We start from the raw sequence: 23,068 nt of genomic DNA on the forward strand, positions 1-23,068 counted from the left end.
CGGGGGTAACAGTGTCTCCCTATGTTTGTGCCCCTTCAATAGCATACTTACGTACAGTGGTTTCCTCCCTTTATAGGACCCCTAGAGAGTGCACTCATTGGCGCTCACAGGATGATCCTTGTCTGAAATGCCTCAGCAGCTAAGTCAGGGGCTCCAGGAGCTGTTAGCTTGGGGCCAGCAGCAGAGCTGGGATAGGTGAGCTGCCCTGCGGCTGTGGGCGTCTGAGGAAACCTCCTCTCTGTGCATAGGCGCCTCCTCTGCCTCTGACCGCCCGGAGCAGCTCTCCCTTCTCAGGACCTCCCCCAAGCACCTGGGGCACAGCCTGGAAGCCACTGTTGTCTTAGCAGCTATTCCAGGTCAGAGGTGGGACCACGGAGACTGACTTTTACAGATGGGGAGAATGGGGCCCAGGGAAGTCGTAAAGCCAGTGAGTGAGGGGCAGAAAGGGAGTAGAACCCATACAGGGGAGACTGTCCTCTACACAGACTGTCCTGCGGTCCACCCTCCATGCCCCTGCCCCTCCTCCCAGCCTCTCGCTGCCGAATGCTCCCTGGAGGACCACTCCCCCACCAGACCAACAGATGCCGTTATAAACAGGAGGTGGGGAAGGCAGGCCTCGCTGGGAGGATGACACATGACCAGAGACCAGGGTATGACCCATCTGCCACCCCACAGGGGGACCGGCCACTGCCAAGGGCCTCGACAGTGCAGCGCCCTCACTGCATTTGAGGAACAGCAAGATCAGCGTGGCCGGGGTTACCTGATGCGGAGTGAAGGAGACGTGATATGTGTGTACATGCACGATGTATGTACAAGGTCTGTCCTCACATCACTGTTTACAGTGACAGTAGTTTGGAAATAAACTGAGTCCCTCAGATAGGGACTGGTTTTGTGAATTATGGTACAGGCATATAATGGAATACCACACAGCCTTCACAGAGGATGAGGATGCTGTCTAGGTAAACACATGGGACAATCTACGATCCTCATTAAGTGAATAAAGCAAAGTACAGAACAGTATATGGAACAAATTGCACCACGTAAAGATTGTGAAATATGCTCTGTAAGGGATTGTAAGAATTTATGAACTGGCAGTTCCTGCAATCTCAAATGGAACCAGTATGGCATTTCAACTCAAAAGACCTGGGTTTGAGCACAAATGTTAATTATCCTTATGACAAGTCTAAAATACGTGGAGCAGTCTTAAAATAGTCCAGAGGGCTTCTTAATCCAAATCTCTAAAGTGAGAAAACAGCCAGCTGAAGAGTTCTACTCGTCTAGCTGTTCTACTCGTCTAGTTCTTCCTCGGCTGCAGGAACAGGGCAGATAACAGATCATCATGGGTATCGTTGGTGGAAGACATGATGCAACGGATACTTTACACTGTGAAGGAAGAGACACGGGGACTGGGGCCAAGGGTGAGTAGAGAGATACCGACCGGGCTGTTTTAGAGGTAAGAGGGGGTAAAAGGAAGCTGCCTTAGGGTGACAGAAAATTTACCTGCACAGAACGGAGTCACACCTCCCTCCAGTACACAGGGCAGATCCTGCTAATTAATCCTGGTCCTCTTTCCTGATGAGCCCATGGCCGGCCCCATAATCCTTCATTCTGAGGATAGACATGAATAGGGATCAGACTCGGCAGGTGAGAAGATGCCTTTTTGTTCTCTCTGGCTATCTGAACGGCAAATATTAGACAAATCAAACCCACCACTTCCTGGCAGCAGAGATGGCTCCTTGTATCACTCTGCAGCACGGTGCTTCCGACACACTAGGTTCTCAAAGAAACCTCCTCTTGTAACTAGATGAGAGATCGGTAAACTTTCTGTAAAGGGCCAGACAGCAAATATTTCAGCCTCTGAGGGCCATATGGCCTCTGTCACAAGAATTCCATTCTGCTGTTGTAGTGCAAAAGTAGCCAAAAATAACATGTAAACAAATGAGTGAGGCTGTGTTCCGATAAAATTTTATTTACGGGCAATCGAATCTGAATTTCATATATTTTACACATGCCACAAAGTATTATTTTGACTTTTGCCAACCTTTTAAAAATGTAAAAACTATTCTTATTTCATAGGCTGTAGAGAAACAGGTGGCGGGAGGATTGGCTCACAGACGAGTTTGCTGAGCCCTGGTCAGAGGTTGAGAGATCTTTCCACTTACTCTCCAACGTGCAGATCTCAAACTATGTTAACTGCGAAGGCCGCAGCTGTATTACTTTATCTATTTCAGCTGCAACCTTATGTTTAATTTACGTTCATTCACTCCGTTCAAGCACGCACACTTGGCACCTACTTAGATTCGGGCAGAGGGCAAGATCCTTGCGACACTGAAGGGACCTCAGACATGGCTCTTTTCTCAAGTTCTCACAGTATCAGGAAAGAGGTCCAGTGAAATATCAGCAGTGTTGGATGAGACAGTTTGTATTAGAGTCTTAGGGCTGCCATAACAAGTTACCCCCAACTGGGTGGCATAAAACAAGCTTATCCATCCTGAGTCCCGGAAGCCGTTAAGTCTGAAACCAGGGTGTGAGCAGGGTTGGTTCCCTCCGGAGGCTCTCAGGGAGAACGGTCCAGGCCTCTCCTCCAGCTTCTGGTGCTGCCGGCGACTCTGGGTGCCTCGGCTAGCAGACACACTGCTCCAATCCCACCTCCATCTTCACACGGCCTTCTGCTCTGTGTCCGTTTCCTCTTCTTTTCTCTTATATTGAGTTTAGGGCCCCATGTAATCCAGGACGGCCTTATCTCCAGATCCTTGACTTAATTTCAGCTGCAAATACCCTTTTCCCAATGAGGTGGCATCTCTAGGTTCCAGGTGCACGTATCTTCGGGAGACAGGGCACTATTTAACCCATTACAACCCTCTTATTAGAAGGTGCCTAGAAGGAGGTGGCTCATGTATATCCCAAAGGCTTCGTCAAAGTGACACAAGCTGGTCCTTGAAAAATGAGAGCTGCTCTTCATCAGACGGACACAGGGGAGGAAGTGAATGACAGGCTCAGGGACCAGCCGGACCCGAGTTACGGAGGTGTGACACTGCGTGGAACAATCTGAGCAGCACACAGTTGAGCCTGGCTGGGAGCACGGTGTGGGTGCGAGAGAGTGAGACCACAGAGAGGTCAACAGGGATTCCATCATGAAGGGCTGTGGGCATGGTGACCTGACGCTACTAAGCCAGGTTTTGAGGGAATCCTCTGGGATTTTCTCCCATAGTTAACTGTTAAACTAGCATGGGTAGACTAGACAACCTTTAAGCAGCTTCTCCCAATCAGGACACTTAGACTTCATGATTACGGTTTTATGATCTTAAAGTAATAAGCATGCGAGTTTCCTACCACTAGTGATACCGTGGCCTTCAGTTTCTCCTAGGAAGTCCCTCGTATACTCACTCTCCTCCCAGTAATAAGGACTGTTCTTCCTCCACACTGTTTCCAGTTGCTACCTTCTCACTGCTGGAAAATGCCTATCAAGCAGGAGTGTAGTTTTCCTTGTTACTACGTCCATACAAGAGTAGTAAGTCAAGGAGAAAAGTCAAGTATGGCAAGATCACTAGTCTTACTTCCTTGTTACTACGTCCATACAAGAGTAAGTCAAGGAGAAAAGTCAAGTATGGCAAGATCACTAGTCTTACTGCACTTAGCAAGATTTTAAAAGCAATTAAAATGATAAAAAAGAAAAACACCCAGCCCTGCCCTAAAAGAAGGAAAAAATATGTAATGTGTATATACATTCCATTAAAATATACATGGGGAAATCTCTAGAAGCCTAAAAACAAAACACCAGTAAACCAAGCCACACTTAGAAAAATGAAAGCTGATTTTTATTTTATCAACAGCCATTCTTTAAACATGAACATGCATACGTAATATTCTACGCACACATCACAGTTTTTAACATTAGTTAATAAAGGTTAAACACACAACATACATCCTTACAAAAAAAGTCAAAATGCAAACTTAAAACTTTAAACAAAAGTCTTACTAATTTAAAAAAAGTTTGTGTTGGGTACCATTTGTACAACACAGTTAATTTAAACATTTTCATTTTGGCTGCACATGAAAAAAGCGGCAGTAGAAAATAAAGTCATTGAGGGTTTTTAAATAGCAGAATAGGCAGTTTTGCCATGCAGGAGAAGCAATATTAAATATTAGTTTTCAAAAAAAATCCACATTTAAAAATATTTAGTTCAAGTCACAGAATTTTTCTCAGTAGAGACCCCAATGCAATGCATAATTAGCTGCCTTAGATGGCCTGTTTGAAAGGACAACATCCCTTCAGAGTATAACTTTACTGATTTTGGCACAGAAAAGAAGTCTTAAGAACAAGAATATGATTAAAAAAGAGGGAGAGGAACAGAGGAAAGAAATAAAAAGCAAGAGTAAATGAGATAGTAATTGCAATCACTAAAAACTGTGCATTCTCAGTCACTGCAGAATACTGTCTTCTGTCTACAGCAGGTGCTTATTCCAGAGCTGTTATTGCAGCATGGATTTAATCTGCTTGGAGGTAGTCTCATCATTCAAATGTTTTGTTGTGTACCTAAAAGGGAAAAACATCAATTTCAGGGAGTGAGAAAACAAACATAACCTGCATCAGGTTCTATAATTATGGTAAGAGAGGCAACTGGCCAGGCAATCTTCTCTCACAAAATTATGCCTTTTCATTCCAGCTTTAACCCTATTCAGGTCCTGCTAGCTTATGCTCCTCTCACCTTTTAAACAGAATATCCAATGGCTGTTTAACTTATTTAGAACTACCTTGTTGAAACTACCTGGTTAAATTCTAAAGTAACTTCTCACTCAGAGGAAAATAATTGCTGTCCTATATCAGGGGTTGGCAAATTAGAGCCCGTGGATCAGATCCAACCCACCACCTATTTTTGTAGGGCCTGTGAGCTAAGCATATTTTTACATTTTTAAATGGTTGGGAGAAAAAGTCAAAAAATAGTATTTCATGTTAACGTAGAAATTACACGAATTTCAAATTTCAGTGTTTATAACATTTTACTCTAACAGAGCCATGCTGATTCACTTAAGTACTGTCTATGGTTACCTTCTTGCTACAACGGCAGAGCTGAATAGCTCTGACAGACAACACATGATCTAAAAAGCCTAAAATACTTGCTTATTCTTTGGTCCTTTACAAAAAAAAGTTTGCCAACCCCTGTTCTATTCTGTATTTAAGACAGTTCAAAAAAAAAAAAAAGACAGTTCAACTATTTCAGTTCTGTCATATCCCAAAATGTTTCAATTCTCTAAGTGCCTTATTTCCAGGCAGATGTGCTTTGTTTTAAATATGTAAATGCAAATTAAGAACCTAAAAAAAGAATCACTAGGAGTGACTATTATTTTACGAGAAGATTCACCATAGGATTCTTTTTAATGGCAGAAATTCAATAAGCAGGCCTGCTGTGTGTCAGGCACCGTTCCAGGAGCTTACCACCTAGCAGAGGGAGAAAGATGATAATACACTACCCCTACAGAAGGGGTATTAGGAGCAAAGGAGGAAAGTACTGGTGGGGCCTTAGAGACAAAGAAAGACCAGGTCACGCAGACACTACAGGCCATAGTGAAGAGTTTCGAGATTATTCTGAGGTTAATGAAAGCCAGCGGAGAATGCTGAGCAAGGGGGTGATGTGCGGTTCTTCTCCGGTTGCTGAGGGAGAAGCGCAGGGAGAAGGAACAGCAGGGGACCAGCCGGGGGCTGGGAAGGCCCAGTGACCCAGGCTTGCACCGCATTAGGAGTGATGCCTGAACGGGGGGCACATTTTGGACATAATTCACACAGAACTTTAATGCTGGATCAGTCAACCTGGTTCACAAGCATTTCACATATCTTTAAGAAATGTATCTCTTTAAGGAGATACACATGGATGGTCTCTCTGTGTTAAAGAAATTTAAACTCAATTCTCGTCAGGTTCATTTCAAATCAATTTAAAAACTGAAGAAAGTACCTCAACTCAAGTAAATCCTTAGAGAGGTAAAGAGACAAATATGTGCTTCAGTAAGTCTGTGATATACTCTACAATTTTACTCAGAGGTCACCTCCATACTGTTCTCGTATTACAGAACAAGACACCAGCCTGGCACATAACAGGTACTCAATTAATATTTGTGGAAGGAAGACAAGAAGCTAAGCAGCCAGCCTGAAATAAAACTCCATAAGGGAGAAGTTGTACACTAAGCGGTAGGTGATGTAGCAAAGACTTAACCTTTCTGTTTTATTTCCCAAGTGCAGATAACATATATATCGCTATACATCATCCTACTGATGTCAGGAAATAAGAATTTTCAACATCCATTCCTTCATTTCTGTTGTTTCCATCTCCTTTACACAGCTGCACAGTGGAAAGAGCCAAGTAACAGGCACGACAAAATGTCAAGTGCAGAGTAAAGCATGACTACTCAGCAGTGGACTGTGCCCGTGCAGGAGTGCTGAGCGCCTTCCTCTCTACCCAGATATGAGCTCTCGCTCCCCCCGAGGGATGTGATCACAAGCTTCAGCAGTTCTCAGAGCCTCCTGGACAGAGCCAATCCAGAGGCATGTCGCATCATCATCACACTCTTATCAAGAAAAGGCCAATGGCATCTAACATAAATGAAAATAATGTATGAACATGTATGGTATTGTTTTACTTTATGCATAAACACGAAGTCCTTTTCCAAGTGCATATGACTTTTCTACTGAAGAAAAGCAACTATTATTTACCTTTCTTTTTAAACTTAATGAAGAAGGCAATTATCTAGCACTGAACCTAACTCCCAGCTCTAGCTTTCATTTTCTGTCTCTTTTTTAATCAAAGGCACTTGGTTCCATTTCCCCACCTGTAAAATGCAGACATGGCTCATTGCTTCCTCTTAAGCACATAGTATAAGCTGGTGGGAACTGTATCATTACCACAGAAAAGCACCCAAAATAGGCAACGTGTATATATATGCAACTACACTCCTATTTGAAACTTGGCTCTGAGGAAAATGATGGAGTGAGCATCTCTAATAAATAAGCTATTCACTAAAAGAAAATAATGCAGCAAAAAAGTGTTCCATTTTGTAGAGGCAGAACTAACAGCACTTGCACAGCACTTTGGGAATTCCAAAATGCTTTCTTAACAGTATCTTCTTTGCTCTGAGTGAAGCATATTAAGCGTTAGGTTGGTTTAGTCTGAGCAGTGTTTCTCAAAGTTTCAGCATTATCTACAACAGACAGGGTGTTTATCAAATAAGGTGCCTGAGCCCCATCCCAGACGTAATGAAGAGACTCTGTGGAGGTGGTAACCTGGGAATCTGCATGTCCCTTTCCATCCAGATCATTCCAAAGTACACTGAAGTTCAGTCTCATGGTACACCTAAGGCTCAATGATGTAGCATCAAGTATATGGGATTTCAAGAATAAAATCCTGAATTTGAAAATAGATTCCAATGCTTATTATTAGCTATATAATCTTTAAGCCTCTCAAGAGCTTAAGGTAACTACTGCATGATGGAGATACCCCCAACACCCCATGCCCACCACCTACCTCACTAAGCTGTGGTAAAGATTCAATAAAGCCACAGACATGAAATTGCATTGTAAATGTACAGTGACATAAAAATGCTAATTATAACCACTACTGCATAGCAACAAGTATACTGATAAACTTAACAAAACCTCCCAGGTGAAAATTAAGAGCCAGACACAGAATATGTGTTTCACTATGAATAAAAACAGTTCAAGAGTTCTCTCTGCAACAACCTTTTCTTTTCTGATTTCCATTACACGTTTGGAAAGAAAACTGAAAACTGACAGGTGGCTCTCGCCTCAGTGGTGCTTCTCCTCCTCTTTCCCTCAGACACGGATCGCTGTGTGGCAGACTTCAGCACCCTTTCACTCACCGCCACTGCCCTCCTTTGCCTTACACCAAACTACTTTTACACTTTGAAAAATAGAAGTAAACTCTGAGTTTTTAAATTAATGTTTGAAGCACAGTCCCTTCAGGGTAAAGAAATATGTAATACTAAAACCTCTTAGACCTCTATTACCTCTTACTTTAAAAAAATGTCCTCTCACTTGCTGGCTTTGGAAGAGTCTAACCAATCAGAAAGAAAGGGCCTGGGAGAAAAATCAGGCTGACTGCGACACAGGGAGTCCTCAGAAAGGGACCCAGCAGGAAAGATTCACACAACCATAAATATTGGTAAAACCAATGAGCAATCTCCAGAGTAAAAACTTAAGGTTTTTGATAGGCTTACGGTTGAAATAATTTGACATTATAAGAATTTTGTTGTTGTTGTTATATTACGTTCCTTAAGCGTTTGGTGTTCACTTAGAATACATCTCCTTTATTCAGCAGTCACTGCTTGTAGAATACTCATCATCATCTTAATAAAATAATTTCATGGTTCCACTCAGCTGAAATACACATCCTAGATTTTGCTTTATGACTTACCAGGTGACGAAGTATCCAAAAGGAATAACAATCTGTTTTGCTCACAAAACATGTGGGGAATATAATACTAAGTTGGAAATCATTTTATTCTATTATGTGAACTACAATGCACTGCAGTGAAAAGCAAAGATGGCCTATGACCTCAAAAAGTCACTAAATGAATATTTCTGCATTCGTATAATTTTTGTGTTCAAACACAAACTAATCAAGTAACAAGCAAATCATCTTTTTATGTTAAGCAAGTTATACTACCAATTAAATATCTGTAGTCAAGATATTATAATGTGCTGACATTTTCATTTAAAAATATTACAGGATTCTTAGGAGCTTCAGTAACTAAATCAAGTAAGTCTAAGCTGAGAAGACATCAAATAATGACTACTTTATTTTCATTGTAAGAAATATTATAAGAAATGCACAAAAATAATAGAGATCTGTACTATGAACATAGCAATGTAATTATACTATATTAAGGGAAAAGAGTCAGTTATTAAACAGATTGTATGGTATTATTTTGTAAAAAGATAACTATTATATAGAGCTATGACTATATACAAGTGTTTAAAAAAGAAAAACTCTGGAAGGATATATACCAAAATGTTAATAGTGGTTTATTTCAAAATAGTGAGGTTTCATTATTTCCTTCTTTTTCTTTAAATTTTCCTGTTTTCTGAATTTTATTTACAATTATTTTCATTAAAAAACAAAAAATATGCAATCCTCGCTTCAAGGGGGGCAAAAAGTGAAAGCCAAACTCTTTAGCAAAGAAATGAAGCTGCTATTTTCATTTACACACACACACACACACACACACACACACACACACACACACACACTTATTATAAAAATACTGTTACCAATATCTGAAAGCAAGATTACCAATAAGCAAAATGAGATCTTCACATTTCTAACATTTATATTCATGTGTTATTCATATTTTGAAGCATTTTCTTAATACATTTGTTCTATACATATATACCTTTACATGTATACACACCTGAGAGCATTGAGAAGACCTTCTACACTATTAGGAGGCTGGTCCTTAAGAACTTTGATACAACCTTTCATCTAAGTAGAAAAGGAAACGGAAAAGGTAAAACATCGATTTTTCATCTAACATTCATTCTCAAAATAGTTAATACTTAAACCAGCTCCATAACTATGCACTCATGAGAAAGTACACACTAGAAATGTCAAAATAATTATTCTTAGACTAGGGGAAAAAAATCTACCTAAGTGTTATTTTCAGTTTGTCAATCAAACAAAACTTTTTGGGAATCAAATCAGACAAACTGAAGCACCACCCCCACTAATGGGAAAACTAAGGGTTTACTAAAGGGAGGACTTCCTGGAAAAGGTGTTGAGTAGCCTTTTAAAGGACAGAATGGACACACTTGTAAGGAAAAAAGACACCTTCCAGGTAGACGAACCCCATGACAAAAGTAATAAAGTTCATCACATGCAGAGGACAATATTTTGCAGGGCCGAGATGACTCACACAGGGGAGTTTACAGAGGGCCTCGAAAGGCAGAAGGACTCATATGGAACTGACAGGGATGGCAGGGACTCATTACAGGCTATTTTGAAAGGGAACAACTCAATGAAAATGACCTGTAAGGAAGATGAGCCTGATTACCGTGAAAAAGCATAACACAGTAGAAATGCCACAGGCTTTGGAAGCCATGGAGATGTGGGTTTGGAATCCATGTACCATTCACTAGCAATTATATTACAAACCTCTCTAAACTTTACTTCTCTGCTAGTACAGGGAAAATAGCACCTATATCCTAAGAGTATTTTCAGAGTTAAATGAGAGAACAAATGTTAAAATTCCTGGGACACAGTAATCACTCAATAAATGTTGACTTAGCTCTCTTTACATAGAATAGATATGAGCGAAGGCAAGAAGACTGCCTAGTCATCAGTAGTCTACATGTGAAATGCAAAGAGCCTGAAGCCAGCTGTCAAAGGGTAACTGGAAGACAACTCTCAGTAAACTACAGGCTATAACTTTTATGAACCAGGTGGGAGAGCGAGGAGAGAACTTACGAAGCAGAGAAGCCCAGGCTACAGCCACAAAGCACTATGACTGGGAGGAGGAAGGAAAGATGCAGTCCTCAACTTTTTGCACTGAGGCACCTCGACTGGCTTTTAATATACATTTGTAAGTAAATCATTTAAAATGGGCTTTGGCCAAAGGAATGAAAGGATACAATAAAAAAAAATTTGTCTGATTATTTATTTACATATATTGCCAAATATGCAGAAGTATCACTTATCAGTACTGAGGAGATACTTTAAAAGACAGTACAGTTATCCTTCATTCATTCTATTCCATCTCTATATAGGCTATAAGAAATACCGCAAGAGAGAGGAAACCAAAATCCACTATTATCACAAACTATAAAAATAAATTCTGTGACAGTGTGCAGCTTGCCAGCTCTTTAAATAAAAACCTATGGTTTCCACTTACGGAAATTATTGGTAATTATATAAAACAAATATAACTTACATCAATTTTTGAAGTTTTGGCAAATGCTCCCACTGGATGTACGTGGTCATAGAGTATTATGACGCCTACCATTACCCTCAAGCAGAATGACACTGTTTCTTCATTTGTAAATCTGCTTCTGTATTCCCTGGAGGATAGAAAAGATATGGATGGATGAGGCACGTCACAAACTCATGAGCTGACTGATGCTCAAAGTTGTATTCTATTGATATCTAAAAGGGACGCTAAGCTTATAGCCCCACCTTCTCTGCAATGAGATTCCCAGAGAAATGACGGGGGTGGAGCAGTTATCACTTACATATTCTGGTCTCTATATGCACGTTGGTATATTACCCCTTCTGCTTAGCGGAGATGAGACAATTTTAGAGAAATCAAAAGTGGCCCAGGGACTTCCCTGGTGGCACAGTGGTTGAGAATCCGCCTGCCAATGCAGGGGACACGGGTTTGATCCCTGGTCCGGGAAGATCCCACATGCCGCGGAGCAACTAAGCCCATGCGCTACAACTACTGAGCCTGCGCTCTAGAGCCCTCGAGCCACAACTACTGAGCCCATGTGCTGCAACTACTGAAGCCTGCACGCCTAGAGCCAGTGTTCTGCAACAAGTGAAGCCACCGCAATGAGAAGCCCGCGCATTGTGACAAAGAGTAGCCCCCGCTCGCCATAACTAGAGAAAAGCCCGTGTGCAGTAACGAAGACCCAACGCAGCCAAAAACAAATAAAAATTTAAATAATTTATTTTTTAAAAAAAAGTGGCCCAAAGTAAAAGTTCGGGGATGGGTGCTCTGAAAGGCTGTCACCAGCAATATGATGAAAAAGCCACTAGCTTAACAGAGAAAGTACATTTGCTATTTAGGGGCTAAGCTGATATAAACACATTATCGTGTTTACTGGATTTTAATTTCCTAAGATTCAATTATATTCTTCTCTCAAATGGGAAAAAGGAAATAGCACTTTTGTCTACATAAAAGGCAGCATGGCATAGCAGAAAGAGTCCAGAACCAGAATGGAGACATCCAAGCACATGCGTGAGGTCAGCTACTGTGCGTCAGTCCCTTCATTTCCCAGGACCTTACCCCCCTAAAGGAGAATGATGATAATATGATGATTAGCAGCTGCCCTCTTACTTCATAAAGTTTTCCAATAAGATGAGTATATAATAGTGCTTTGGAAAATAAAAAGCTCCACAAAAACTAAAGTTATCTAGTAAAACCATATATTATTCAGGAACACAGGAGGAATTCTTTCTCCCTGCTGACAGGAAAATCCAGACAGAAAACACTGTGGTACGTGTTACAAATGGCTTGAGAGAGAGGAGAAACCCAGAAGAGAATTTAGGTGAGTGTTGGGTTTAAAAAAAAAAAGAAGACTGAGACCTGATATTGGGAGAAAGGGATAAGTAGAACAACTCTAGCCCTCTAGGAAAAAAGGGCAAAGTTCTCTATGAAAAGGGAACGATAATGTTTATGAGAGGCATAACCAGACGCGCTTTTAAGCTCTTCCCCTACTCCCGAAAAAGCACCAAAAAATCCCTATTCTGAAGAGTCTGACTGGTCTGACACACCTGAAAATCAAATGTACTTTATATGTTTAACTAGAACTTACATTAAGCTGTCAAATTATTTTAGTTTTGTTCATACGTTAGCATTACATACTTGGGATATACTTAATTTCCACCTTCCAAATACAACTTATTCACATCTGGACAATCATTTCAACAGGACTGTTCAAGTGAAAAAGATCAGTGAATACTCACGGTGTTTCAAGCATGACTCTGCACACACTAGCCATGGTGCTTAGACAATCTGTGGTATTTTCTATTGGTAAATTTTTATTCTGTAAAAGTGTATGGAGAACAAAAAAAGTAAGAATGACAGTTATTACTCAAGAAAAATTTACAATCTAGCAAAACATGAAAAATTAGCAACTTTAAAATTTGGTCCCTACTCTTAATTTTGTTAAAAAATGCACTAGATTCTAGGTACTGTTCTAAGCTCTGAGGATACAGCTATGAGCAAAACAGCTAAAAGCCTCCTTTCTCCCAAGAAGCCCTTACATTCTAGAGCTGAGTGGGAACAACCACAATACGCAGACAAGGCCTCATAGCCACAAGGTACTTGGATCTGATGCTACAAGTACTGGGAAGTCACTGGAAACATTTTAAGCAGAGGAAGGGAATGTGGTTTATGTCTTAAGAAGATTACTTGGCTGCTCTTTGGAGAAAGGACTGCAGTGGGGCAAGAGGGGAAGAAGTAAGAACAGTCAGAGCAGGAATGCAGAAACGCAAGTGAAAAGTGGTGCGCTGATCTAGAGAGGGAGCTAGAGGTAGCAAAGGGTTAAGTTTTCAGATTCAGGGTATATCTTGTAAGAAGAGCCAATAAGACTGCCTTGCCTGATGGAGTGGATGTAGGGGGTGAGATAAAGGAAGCAATTCAGGATGATAATCCTTAAGTTATCTGCTTGCACAGTGTTACTGTTAGTTGAGACAGGGAAAACTGGAGAAAAGGCGGGATTGGGAAAAACAATCAAGACTTCGGTTTGGTCATGGTACTACTGAGGTGTGGCTTATACATCCAAAGGGCGACTGCAAACAGGCGGTAGATGTGCACACATGGGCCTCAGGGAAGAGGACAAGACCCCATGCACAAACTGCATCTCAGTCTATCAGCTTAGATGGTCTTTAAAGTCATGGTCTCGCTCAGATCATCCTATCTTCAGACAGGCAGAAGAATAACAATGCTTACCTCTGATACAAATTTTGTTGTGGCATCACTTAAGGTTTTCAGCATTGGGGTTGCCTCAGCATAAAACAAAGACATTCGATTTGCCAATTCATTATTTACTTCATTTTCTCCTTCTGCCTGTGTGGAAAATAAAGACACTTGATATCAGTTCATAAGTTATTAAATAATATTATAAAAGAGCCTAGGCAGGGTGCCCATCTAATGTTTGTTAAATTAATCTAATAAATACTCTTATATTTTAGACCCTCAAATGCACACAATACTTAAATACTCTTTAAAAATAAAAAGATTAAAAATAATATTAAGCCATTTTAAAAAGATTAACTTTAAAAAATATATTTTAAATGATATTAAGCAATTAAATAAAACCTTGATGGGCTGCCTACTGTATACAAGGGATCATCCTAAATGCTATGGAGGATGGAACGATGCCTAGGACATCGTACCTGCCTCTATTAGGAGCACATAAGTACCCACACAGCAGCCACAATAACATGCTAAGAGACAAGGGATGAAAGGGGGGGGAGGGGAAGACTAAGTTAGAGTGAAAGAAACTAAACTGGACTCGTGGAAGAGTTTTTTTGTAGGTGATGATGGGCAGGCACACAAGGTATTCCAACCAGTAAGGCGGAAGAGCATGCTTTCAAATGCTTGGTAGAGTGTAAGTCAATGTAGTCAGTGTAATAAGGGACAGCAACTACTGAAAGAAGGGCTGGAAAGCAAAGCTGGGGTAGGACTAAATCCTAGCTTAAGTGAAATCCTAGCTTAAGGTCATATTTTTCTTCTATATGTAATGGGGAGCCACTTACAGTGTCAAAAGAAAGGAATAACAATTCAATCTTCTAAATAAATTTAACTAATGATAGTGGGCAGATTGTACCAAAAAGAGACTGTATGTCAGAAAATACGTTGTACAGCTATTATAGAATGGTTGCCAAAAAGAAAGTGGGTATTAGGCTCTCAACTGGGATAGAAGTACAAAGAGATGGAAAGGGGGGCAGTGAAGAGATGTGAGAGAGATGTCACTTGACAACGACTGGATTTACCTATAATTATTGAGAGCAAAAGACAGTACAAAGATGATTTCAATGCCTTTGCCCTTGATGCATGGCAGGATGGCTATAATAGAGGATTGGGTGATTTTATTTTATTTTATTTTACATGGTGAGTATGAAAAAGACAGATGATAAGGTCAGCCTCACAGAAGAAACCAGTCTATGCAAAACCAAACTAATGCATATACCAGAAGCTTCATGGAAAAGAAATCTTTCTTCCAATCCAGGCCTGTCTTAGAGCAACTACTTCATAAAATATTTATTCAATGGTCTCCTTTGGTTGTTTTTTCTTTTAACCTCTTATGCCACTTATCACTCCTTACAATCTTATATAGTATTTCTTTATTAAACTATCTACTTGAGGCCAGGCCTGACCCTAGGAATTTTCTATTTTTCATACCAATTAGCACAATATATTGATAGGTCCTCAAAATATCTAGAGAAAAAGATAGTATTTTCTTCATATTTAAGGTTTTACTTATGGCATTTGACATCCTGGAGAAAAGGGTACTAAACAGCTTAAAATGAGGAGAAGTCAAGATGCTAACAAACCAGAAGAGATGCTATGCTAGCCAAGCAACAGGCACAGAAGCCATTTCTCGCACAGCCATGTCAGACACGGACATGCTCGACGTCCAGGACCTCACTTTCCCGTCCTGCCAGTGTTAGTATTTCTCTGTCCCTGGTCAATTTCTCCTCAGGACTCTTCCATTCTAAGAATATGGGGACAAATAACTCATAACCACTAATTCACACAATTTTTGTGCAGTTAAAATGAGAATACAAAGAGAAATTTTTAAGTATCAACGTTATATAGGCAAAAAGCAATTTTACTGGATTAGTTATGGAATCAGGGCCTGGGTGGAAAAATAGGTAAAAACAATATGGTTTGCTACATTTTGCTCTTTCTTCCCACAGCTGTGGATGCCCATAATCACTAACTTTACTACTAGCTTTAGATTTACCCGAATGAATGAATGCATGAGCAAAAGATTAAACTGAAAAAATTGAGAGCTGAATTATTATTACCACCCTGTAATTCAAAGCATTAACTTACTGGAACATTATTAATCCTCATACGACTCAATGTTCTTCTATAATAGCTGAAATCATTCTGTATGGCAGGATTTGTCATCTAAAGAAGGTATTTATGAAAGAAAAAGGTATTATTTACTAAATATAGTACACAAATTAAGCGAAAGATCTACTAGTTATAATTAGTTAAGTAACATTCCCTAATTTGTAATATCATCTTAAGAACTAAAACCATTATCATCCAATATGACTATCTGCACTTAAGTTACATAACACCGTATTCAGTCACTACTGAACATAGAAGACCATGCACACTGTTTTTCAGTCAGTCAGTATACTTTCTTTCTTTCTTTTCATTAATTTCAGGTAATATACTAAAAGTCTGTTTACCAAAAATGATATTAGCAAATAAACAAAAACAAAAAGGAATGTGTAGGTACTTACTTTGGGTTATTACAATAAAGTATATATATGGTCAACAGGGCAATCTTCAAACAGACTAAAACTTTATATACAAATCATTTGTGCTCTAAGTATTAATAAAAGAGAATAATTGTCTATGATACACTGTTGATAAAAAGCTGCAGTTAGGAATCCAGCTCTTCCACTTTCTAGACAAGATACCTGAGGCGCTGAAAAGTCAAAGGACCTGCTTCATAACTGGTTACTGTGCCAGAGCCTAAAGTGGAGCTAAGGTCTCCTGACGTGGCATTTAGTGCTTCTTTCTTTACACTCTCACTCCTTCCAGCAAAAAGGACATTTATAGGTAGGCAGGTAGGTAGGTAGACGGAAGGAGGGTGGTGAGAAAGAGAGAGGGAGGGAGATGGGTGAGAGAAAGAAAAAGTATCTTAACATTTTTATATAGAAGAATGTTGAAAAAAGTGGGGATGAGCAGAAAAAATATATTAGAAAAAGCCAATATTGTTGTTTCAGAGATGATTTTTAAAATGAAGTTAAATGAAAACTGATGGACTTCCCTAGTGGTCCAGTGGTTAAGAATCCGCCTGCCAATGCAGGGGACACAGGTTCAATCCCTGGTCCAGGAAGATCCCACATGCTGCGGAGCAACTAAGCCCGTGTGCCACAACTACTGAGCCTGTGTTCTAGAGCCTGCGAGCCGTAACTAGTGAGCCCGCGAGCCACAACTAATGAAGCCCACGTGCCTAGAGCCTGTGCTCCACAACAAGAGAAGCCACCGCAATGAGAAGCCCGCGCATCACAATGAATAGCCCCTGCTCGCCGCAACTAGAGAAAGCCTGTGCGCAGCTATGAAGACACAGTGCAGCCAAAAAATAAATAAGTAAAATAAATTAAAAAATGAAAACTGAATATTGGGTAATTTGCTGTTTGCTATGTATATACCAAAAGGCCTGCGTAAGTGTTAAATCTGGCATTTTTGCTAAGGACCAGCAGGCATTTAAACACATTTTGAAAAGGTCTCCAGGCATCTCCTCCTAGTGCTCTTTGAAAGACTCCTGATTTCCGTAACAATGAGGACCAGCAGAACAATCCTACCTTGAGTTCATCAAACCGGAGTGTAAAATGAAGAATTTCTGCAAACTGTTTAGCAAGAGCCTGCTCTCGCTCTAGATGCTGGGTAGGAGAATACGGGGTACTTGTCAAGGCTCCCAGAAGACCTCTTAATGCTGCTTCTAAAGAAAAAAAGATTAAAATGTTGTTTGTACCTGATATTTGTTTATTAAAACGTGAGCGATTTTTAAATGTTTTGACTTCAATTCCCATAAAAGTAAGGTCTCTTTAAAAGCCAGATTCTAAACATAACACTCAAACTGAATACTGTTTACTAGAATAGAAACCCTGAAGTGACTAACTCAATTTCTGTAAACACAAATTCAAAATCATGTGGAATGTGAACGAGATACCAGGATCAAAGGACAAATTTTATATTATTTTCACATTCTACTGTGTTGATTTTTATGAAATGGTAACTGTTACTACAGCTGAGTAACTTCTTCAGGGGCACTGTGGCCACAGCGACAAATCGGTACACGGGTGTGAATGAATTACCAACTTCACAGACTTTGAACATACTGTTTACTTATGAACACAAACTGCTTTCTTTCAGTTACTAAAGGAAACCAAATATTTGGTTTAATAATTAGCTCTCTGAGTGTTTTAGAACTTGGTATCTCAGGACCATAATATAAATATTCTAATTTATTATATAAATAAAACCGTTCCTTTGAAACAACTGCTACTTTTGGAATGCCAGACGTAGTTTATTTTATATTCCATTTAAAAATGGAAATACTGATTGCACTTCAAAAAAAATCACAGAAATCAAACTATTTCAGTTACAGATTACAGAATCAGAAAACAATGGTAGATCCTATTCAGAGAAAACAAGAGCTTACAGAGTTAGATGGTCATCTGATGTTTATGAATAAATGTTAGATTAATAAATATGTATTAGTGATAACAAATTTATGTCAGATCATCAACCTTTCACTTAAAAAATACCAACTCTACCGTTTATGAAGACCCAATTATGAACCAACATTCATACTTATGCATTTAACCTAGTCTGTCATTTAACTTTCACCATCAACTGTGACATCGGCATTACAGATGGATAAACTGAGTTTCAGAGGTTAGACCCCCAAGGGTATAGCTCATAAATGCCAGGTGTTTCTGATTTCACAGCCCTATTTTTTCCACCATAATAAACTGTTTCTCACAAAAAGCGACATTCTAACTAGCCTTCTGCAACCTTATAAAAGATTAATTTACTGATCAGTACCAACAGTAAGTACTCTTTATGTGTCTATTATATGGCAGGTACTGAGCTAGACACTATTTGTAATCCACACAGTAACTCCAAATGTCAGCTACTATCCTTTTCTTTATGTAAGTCAGAAAATGTATTTATGGTCTAACATGTGCCAGGCACTGGGGAAAGATGAAGATGGACATGCCCTAGGCCCACACAGCGCCTAATTATACAGAGAAGAGAGACAACTTACTACAGCTGGGATGTGTGTTAAGAAGGAGAAGGGCACGGCACCGTGGAAAGGTATAAAAACGGGACCTTACCTAGTTCAAGACTCAGGAAAAGACCTCCCTGAATACATGACATCTGGGCTGAGACTGGACTGTGCACTAAGAATGAGCAGGGGTTTGCCAATAGGGCAGGGAGCCAGATCCTGAACTGAGAAGAGCGTGACACAGTAGAGAAACCTACAACAACCAGTACAGGGGAAGGGAGAGGCAAGAAGGAGAGGAACCTAAGACTAAAACAACACGAGGACCATATTAATAAGCACCCTGGCCATGTCATCATAATGTCCCTGGAGAAACTATTTAAGCAGGGTAGTGACATCATCAGATTAGCATTTAATAACTCCACTTCATCTGCAGTGTGGAGAACACACTGTGGGAGTATGGATGGCTTCTAGAGGTGCAAGAGTGGATGTGAGGATCAATTAAAAGGAAAAAACTTTTGGCTCTTTTGAAAAATGGCTTACTTCTCCCACTACTCATCTCATGTGTCAGCATTAATATAAGTGGAAAACAAAGTCTGAGAGATGTGAGAACAGGAAAAACCATTTTAAAAACAAAACCAAAAAACACCAATACTGTTACAAGCTGTTAAAGAAAAAAGAAATTCTCATTTCCTGGATTTGATCCAGCCTCAGGGCGAAGTCCAGCATCTACAGTGCTCACCGCTCTGGGGAATGGGAGACACTCCTCAGCCCCACACTGAGGGGTGAGTCAGGTCATGGCTGACCTGAGATGGCCAATGACCGGGGAGAACTTCTGTCCGTGAACGGCTAAGTCCTCAATGGCACATCTGCCATGAAAGAGAAACTCAAAATGATAAGGCTGCTTACTTGTCTTTGAAGCAGCTAGATCAGCCCGGGGCCCTCTGCTGATACAAGACAGTCCTACTAGACTACAGTGCCCTGCGACAAGAGGGGAAGCAGAGACAGAGGATCTCAGAAGGTGGCTCCGGTCTCTGGCTGAGTTAGAAAGAAAGGGAGGTCAAAGAACAGATGATGTAGGGATTGGTCTCTCTGATGAAGCTCCTGAAACAAAATGATGTGGTTATGACTCTTACAAAAGGTAGATGGCAAGGAGGAAAGTAGTGGACTACTTAAGCCCTAAATTCTGGAAAGCATTAGCTGGTAAACCAGTGCAGAAGCCAAAGCTATGTAAGAAGGCTGCAAGGAAGAGACTGAATGGAGAAATAATGACAGATCAGTCCACAAAGTAGATCCAGAAGGGGAAACAACGGATGACTAGGAAGGCTCCTTTACAGACAAGAGCCATATATTCGCACCTACTGCCAACCATCCACTATCAAAGAGCAGTCTTTGAATCCCCAGAAGAGAACCCAAAGGATGTGGAGTGCGGGGGATCTGAAACAGCCAAGAGGTAATACCACCATTGTGGGCACTTCAGAACCTTTTGAACAAATTTTGATAAATTTAGCCCAGTGAAAAGGAGTCAACACGTTGGATAGACTCATCACTATGACCCCTGGAGGTGGCCCCTATAAGCCCCTGGAACAGGAAGACTGAGGAGACACAAAGCAGTTTATGTACTGTCTGGCCACAAAACCTTCGCTCAGATAGCTGCCTCAACTGGGAAGGCCTCAGAGTGAAACAAGCAAGTACAGGATGTTTCCCGTGCCAGCAAGGCTAAACCATGTTGGCAAAGCTCAGTGTCTTCCAAATTAGTCAAGTGGTCCCTTCCCTGTCCCTCTATAAATATGCAAACCAGCAAGGGATCAGGGTCCCTCTTCTGGAGTACACCCCATGGTTTATCTGCAGTGCTTGAACCAAGCAACCTTCTTGGAATTCTGAAGGACCATGTGCATCTTCACAGTTGTGCGGTATTCTGTGTGCTGTTTGTGGTGTTTATCCTCATCTCTGGCTCAACAGTGAGGTAGGAAGAAAAGAGACAACAGAGGTTAAGTGGACTTAAAGCAGAGGGTTCAACTGACTGGAGGTCCAGATAGGATACTGAAGCTCAGAGAATTTAAATGATGTAGCCAAGGCCACACAGCTAGTAACTGCAAACAGAGGAATTCAAACACAGGCCATTATGCCTTGAAAGCCTAAAATCCATTATTATTGCTTCTCCTGAATATCCGACACATATTTGATATATCAGATGTACGTACTCATTTATCTATCACTTGCTCACTCATTCAACATTGAGTTCCCATCACATGCAAGCAAAGACATGTACCCTGTCAGCAAGGAAACTGGAAACATTATAAACCAGGTTATTGGCCGAGAGATGAGGAGTAAACCACCAGATCTTAAATTTGTACTTTGTTCATACCTTTACAGAAGCCCTAGACTACACAATGAAGGTTCAAGGCTCCCACATGACAGAATAAAAAACTGATAGCTTTCTGCTATTACCTATGTTACTATATCCTCTGCTGAAACGGAACCCAGCACCTGTGCCGAAACACACAACACTAACCTGATGTAATTCCAGTAGTTAAAATATGAGAAAATACGTAAGCCTGATGGGTTTGGTTTATTTTATAATTATTCTTTTTCTTTTTACTGGCAAATGCTAAGAAACCAAGATGAACTTGAGTAGGACCTGAGCGGCATCTAAAGCCATTTAACTTCAAAAGCGTCTAGGAACGAGCAGCACAGCAAAACCCTAAATAAGTCGTGAAGACAACTAAAATGGAAAGACCTAGGCTCTCTGAGGTTACAAAGCTACAGACTACGTAGATACTTGACTGAAAGAACTGACTGTCATGCTCGAGGAAAATAATTTATAATTCTTATTTCTAGTAAGAAAAGGACAATTTAGGGCTTCGCTGGTGGCGCAGTGGTTGAGAGTCCGCCTGCTGATGCAGGGGACACGGGTTCGCGCCCCAGTCCGGGAAGATCCCACATGCCGCGGAGCTGCTGGGCCCGTGAGCCATGGCCGCTGAGCCTGCGCGTCCGGAGCCTGTGCTCTACAACAGGATAGGCCACAACAGTGAGAGGCCCGCAAAAAAAAAAAAAAGGACAATTTACACAAACACTTCTATCTCAACTATTATTTGTCTTTGCATTTAACAGTGTATACTGCATCTAAGGAAAAATAGCAATTCTCTTACTTTTTAAAAAATATGCGCTTTTTTAAAAAAAAACAGAACTTCACAGGACTTCCCTGCTGGCACAGTGGTTAAGAATCCGCCTGCCAATGCAGGGGACACGGGTTCGAGCCCTGGTCCGGGAAGATCCCATATGCCACAGAGCAATTAAGCCCGTGTGCCACAACTACTGAGCCCTCGCTCTAGAGCCCATGAGCCACAACTACCGAGCCTGCACGCGGCAACTACTGAAGCCCGCATGCCTAGATCTCGTGCTCCGCAACAAGAGAAACCACCGCAATGAGAAGCCCGCGCACCGAAATGAAGAGTAGCTGTGGCTCACCACAACTAGAGAAAGCCTGCACAGCAACGAAAACCCAACGCAGCCAAAAATAAATAAATAAATATTTAAAAAATAAAAAGCTCAAATTAAAAAAAATAATAATAGAACTTCAACTTTGAAGCAGAGGTTGTAAACACAAATGGCCACGTAGCTAATATAAAGAGAGCAAGATATAAAAAACCAGGATGCAGTAGAGACCCACTGCAAACTAGAAAGTACACGCCCTAACTACTGGACACAGAGTCAGTTTGCCACTTAGCTTCACCAATTGAGAGGCAGATCCATTGCTCAACTGCTGGCTAAGCTATTGATTTTTCCAAAGCAACCGGACTTAAAACACACACAACACATATAATTACCAATTTTAAAACCTGGCAATTAATCAGGAATTTTTAAAAACCATGTGGGCCAAACAAACCGTATCTCAGGTCTAAATTTAGCTTATGAGCCGCCAGTTGACTTCTATCTTACAGTACTGGTTTCCTTATCAAATTGTATGTACTCATTTAGAATATATAACACATTTTTATGATTCAAAAAGCAAAACTATATAAAAACACGTATCAAAAACTTAAACTGAAATGTTTCAAATTTCTGACACATCTATACCACTCCTCCCCTATGCTCCCAACTTCACAAAGTTTACATCTTTCAAATTACACAAGCAGCTAGAGAGCTAAATCTTACCTGTTCTACCTCCTCCTTCTCCAAGAAAAAGAACTCCAATTTTGCTTATTCACTGTATTAAAGGCACAATTCTGATCTCTGAATAACTGTTCCCATGTGAGGGCAGAAGCAGATGGTCAGGAATTCTTGTTACTTAATGACTCCCTCGATAACTTCGCATATAACATTAGCTTCCTATTTCTCATCTCGTACAGCTTTAGG

At 40.5% G+C, this 23,068-nt stretch overlaps 1 protein-coding gene across 4 annotated transcripts in view; it reads right to left on the reverse strand.

Moving 5' to 3' along the window:
- Window positions 1-3,821: 3,821 nt before the first annotated feature.
- The window catches only part of CYRIB (CYFIP related Rac1 interactor B), a 154,763-nt gene continuing 135,516 nt past the window's right edge, over window positions 3,822-23,068 (reverse strand). For all 4 annotated transcript variants that reach the window (XM_060127682.1, XM_060127684.1, XM_060127681.1 and 1 more), the window contains 7 exons: window positions 17,283-17,419; window positions 15,790-15,867; window positions 13,678-13,794; window positions 12,690-12,769; window positions 10,936-11,062; window positions 9,421-9,491; window positions 3,822-4,537 (listed from right to left, as the gene is read on the reverse strand). In XM_060127682.1, the coding sequence (XP_059983665.1) occupies window positions 4,474-4,537; window positions 9,421-9,491; window positions 10,936-11,062; window positions 12,690-12,769; window positions 13,678-13,794; window positions 15,790-15,867; window positions 17,283-17,419 (674 nt within the window). In that variant the 3' untranslated portion in view covers window positions 3,822-4,473. The remainder of the gene's footprint in view (window positions 4,538-9,420; window positions 9,492-10,935; window positions 11,063-12,689; window positions 12,770-13,677; window positions 13,795-15,789; window positions 15,868-17,282; window positions 17,420-23,068) is intronic.

Source organism: Lagenorhynchus albirostris, chromosome 17, assembly GCF_949774975.1.
Source record: "Lagenorhynchus albirostris chromosome 17, mLagAlb1.1, whole genome shotgun sequence".
NCBI classification, from domain to species: domain Eukaryota; kingdom Metazoa; phylum Chordata; class Mammalia; order Artiodactyla; family Delphinidae; genus Lagenorhynchus; species Lagenorhynchus albirostris.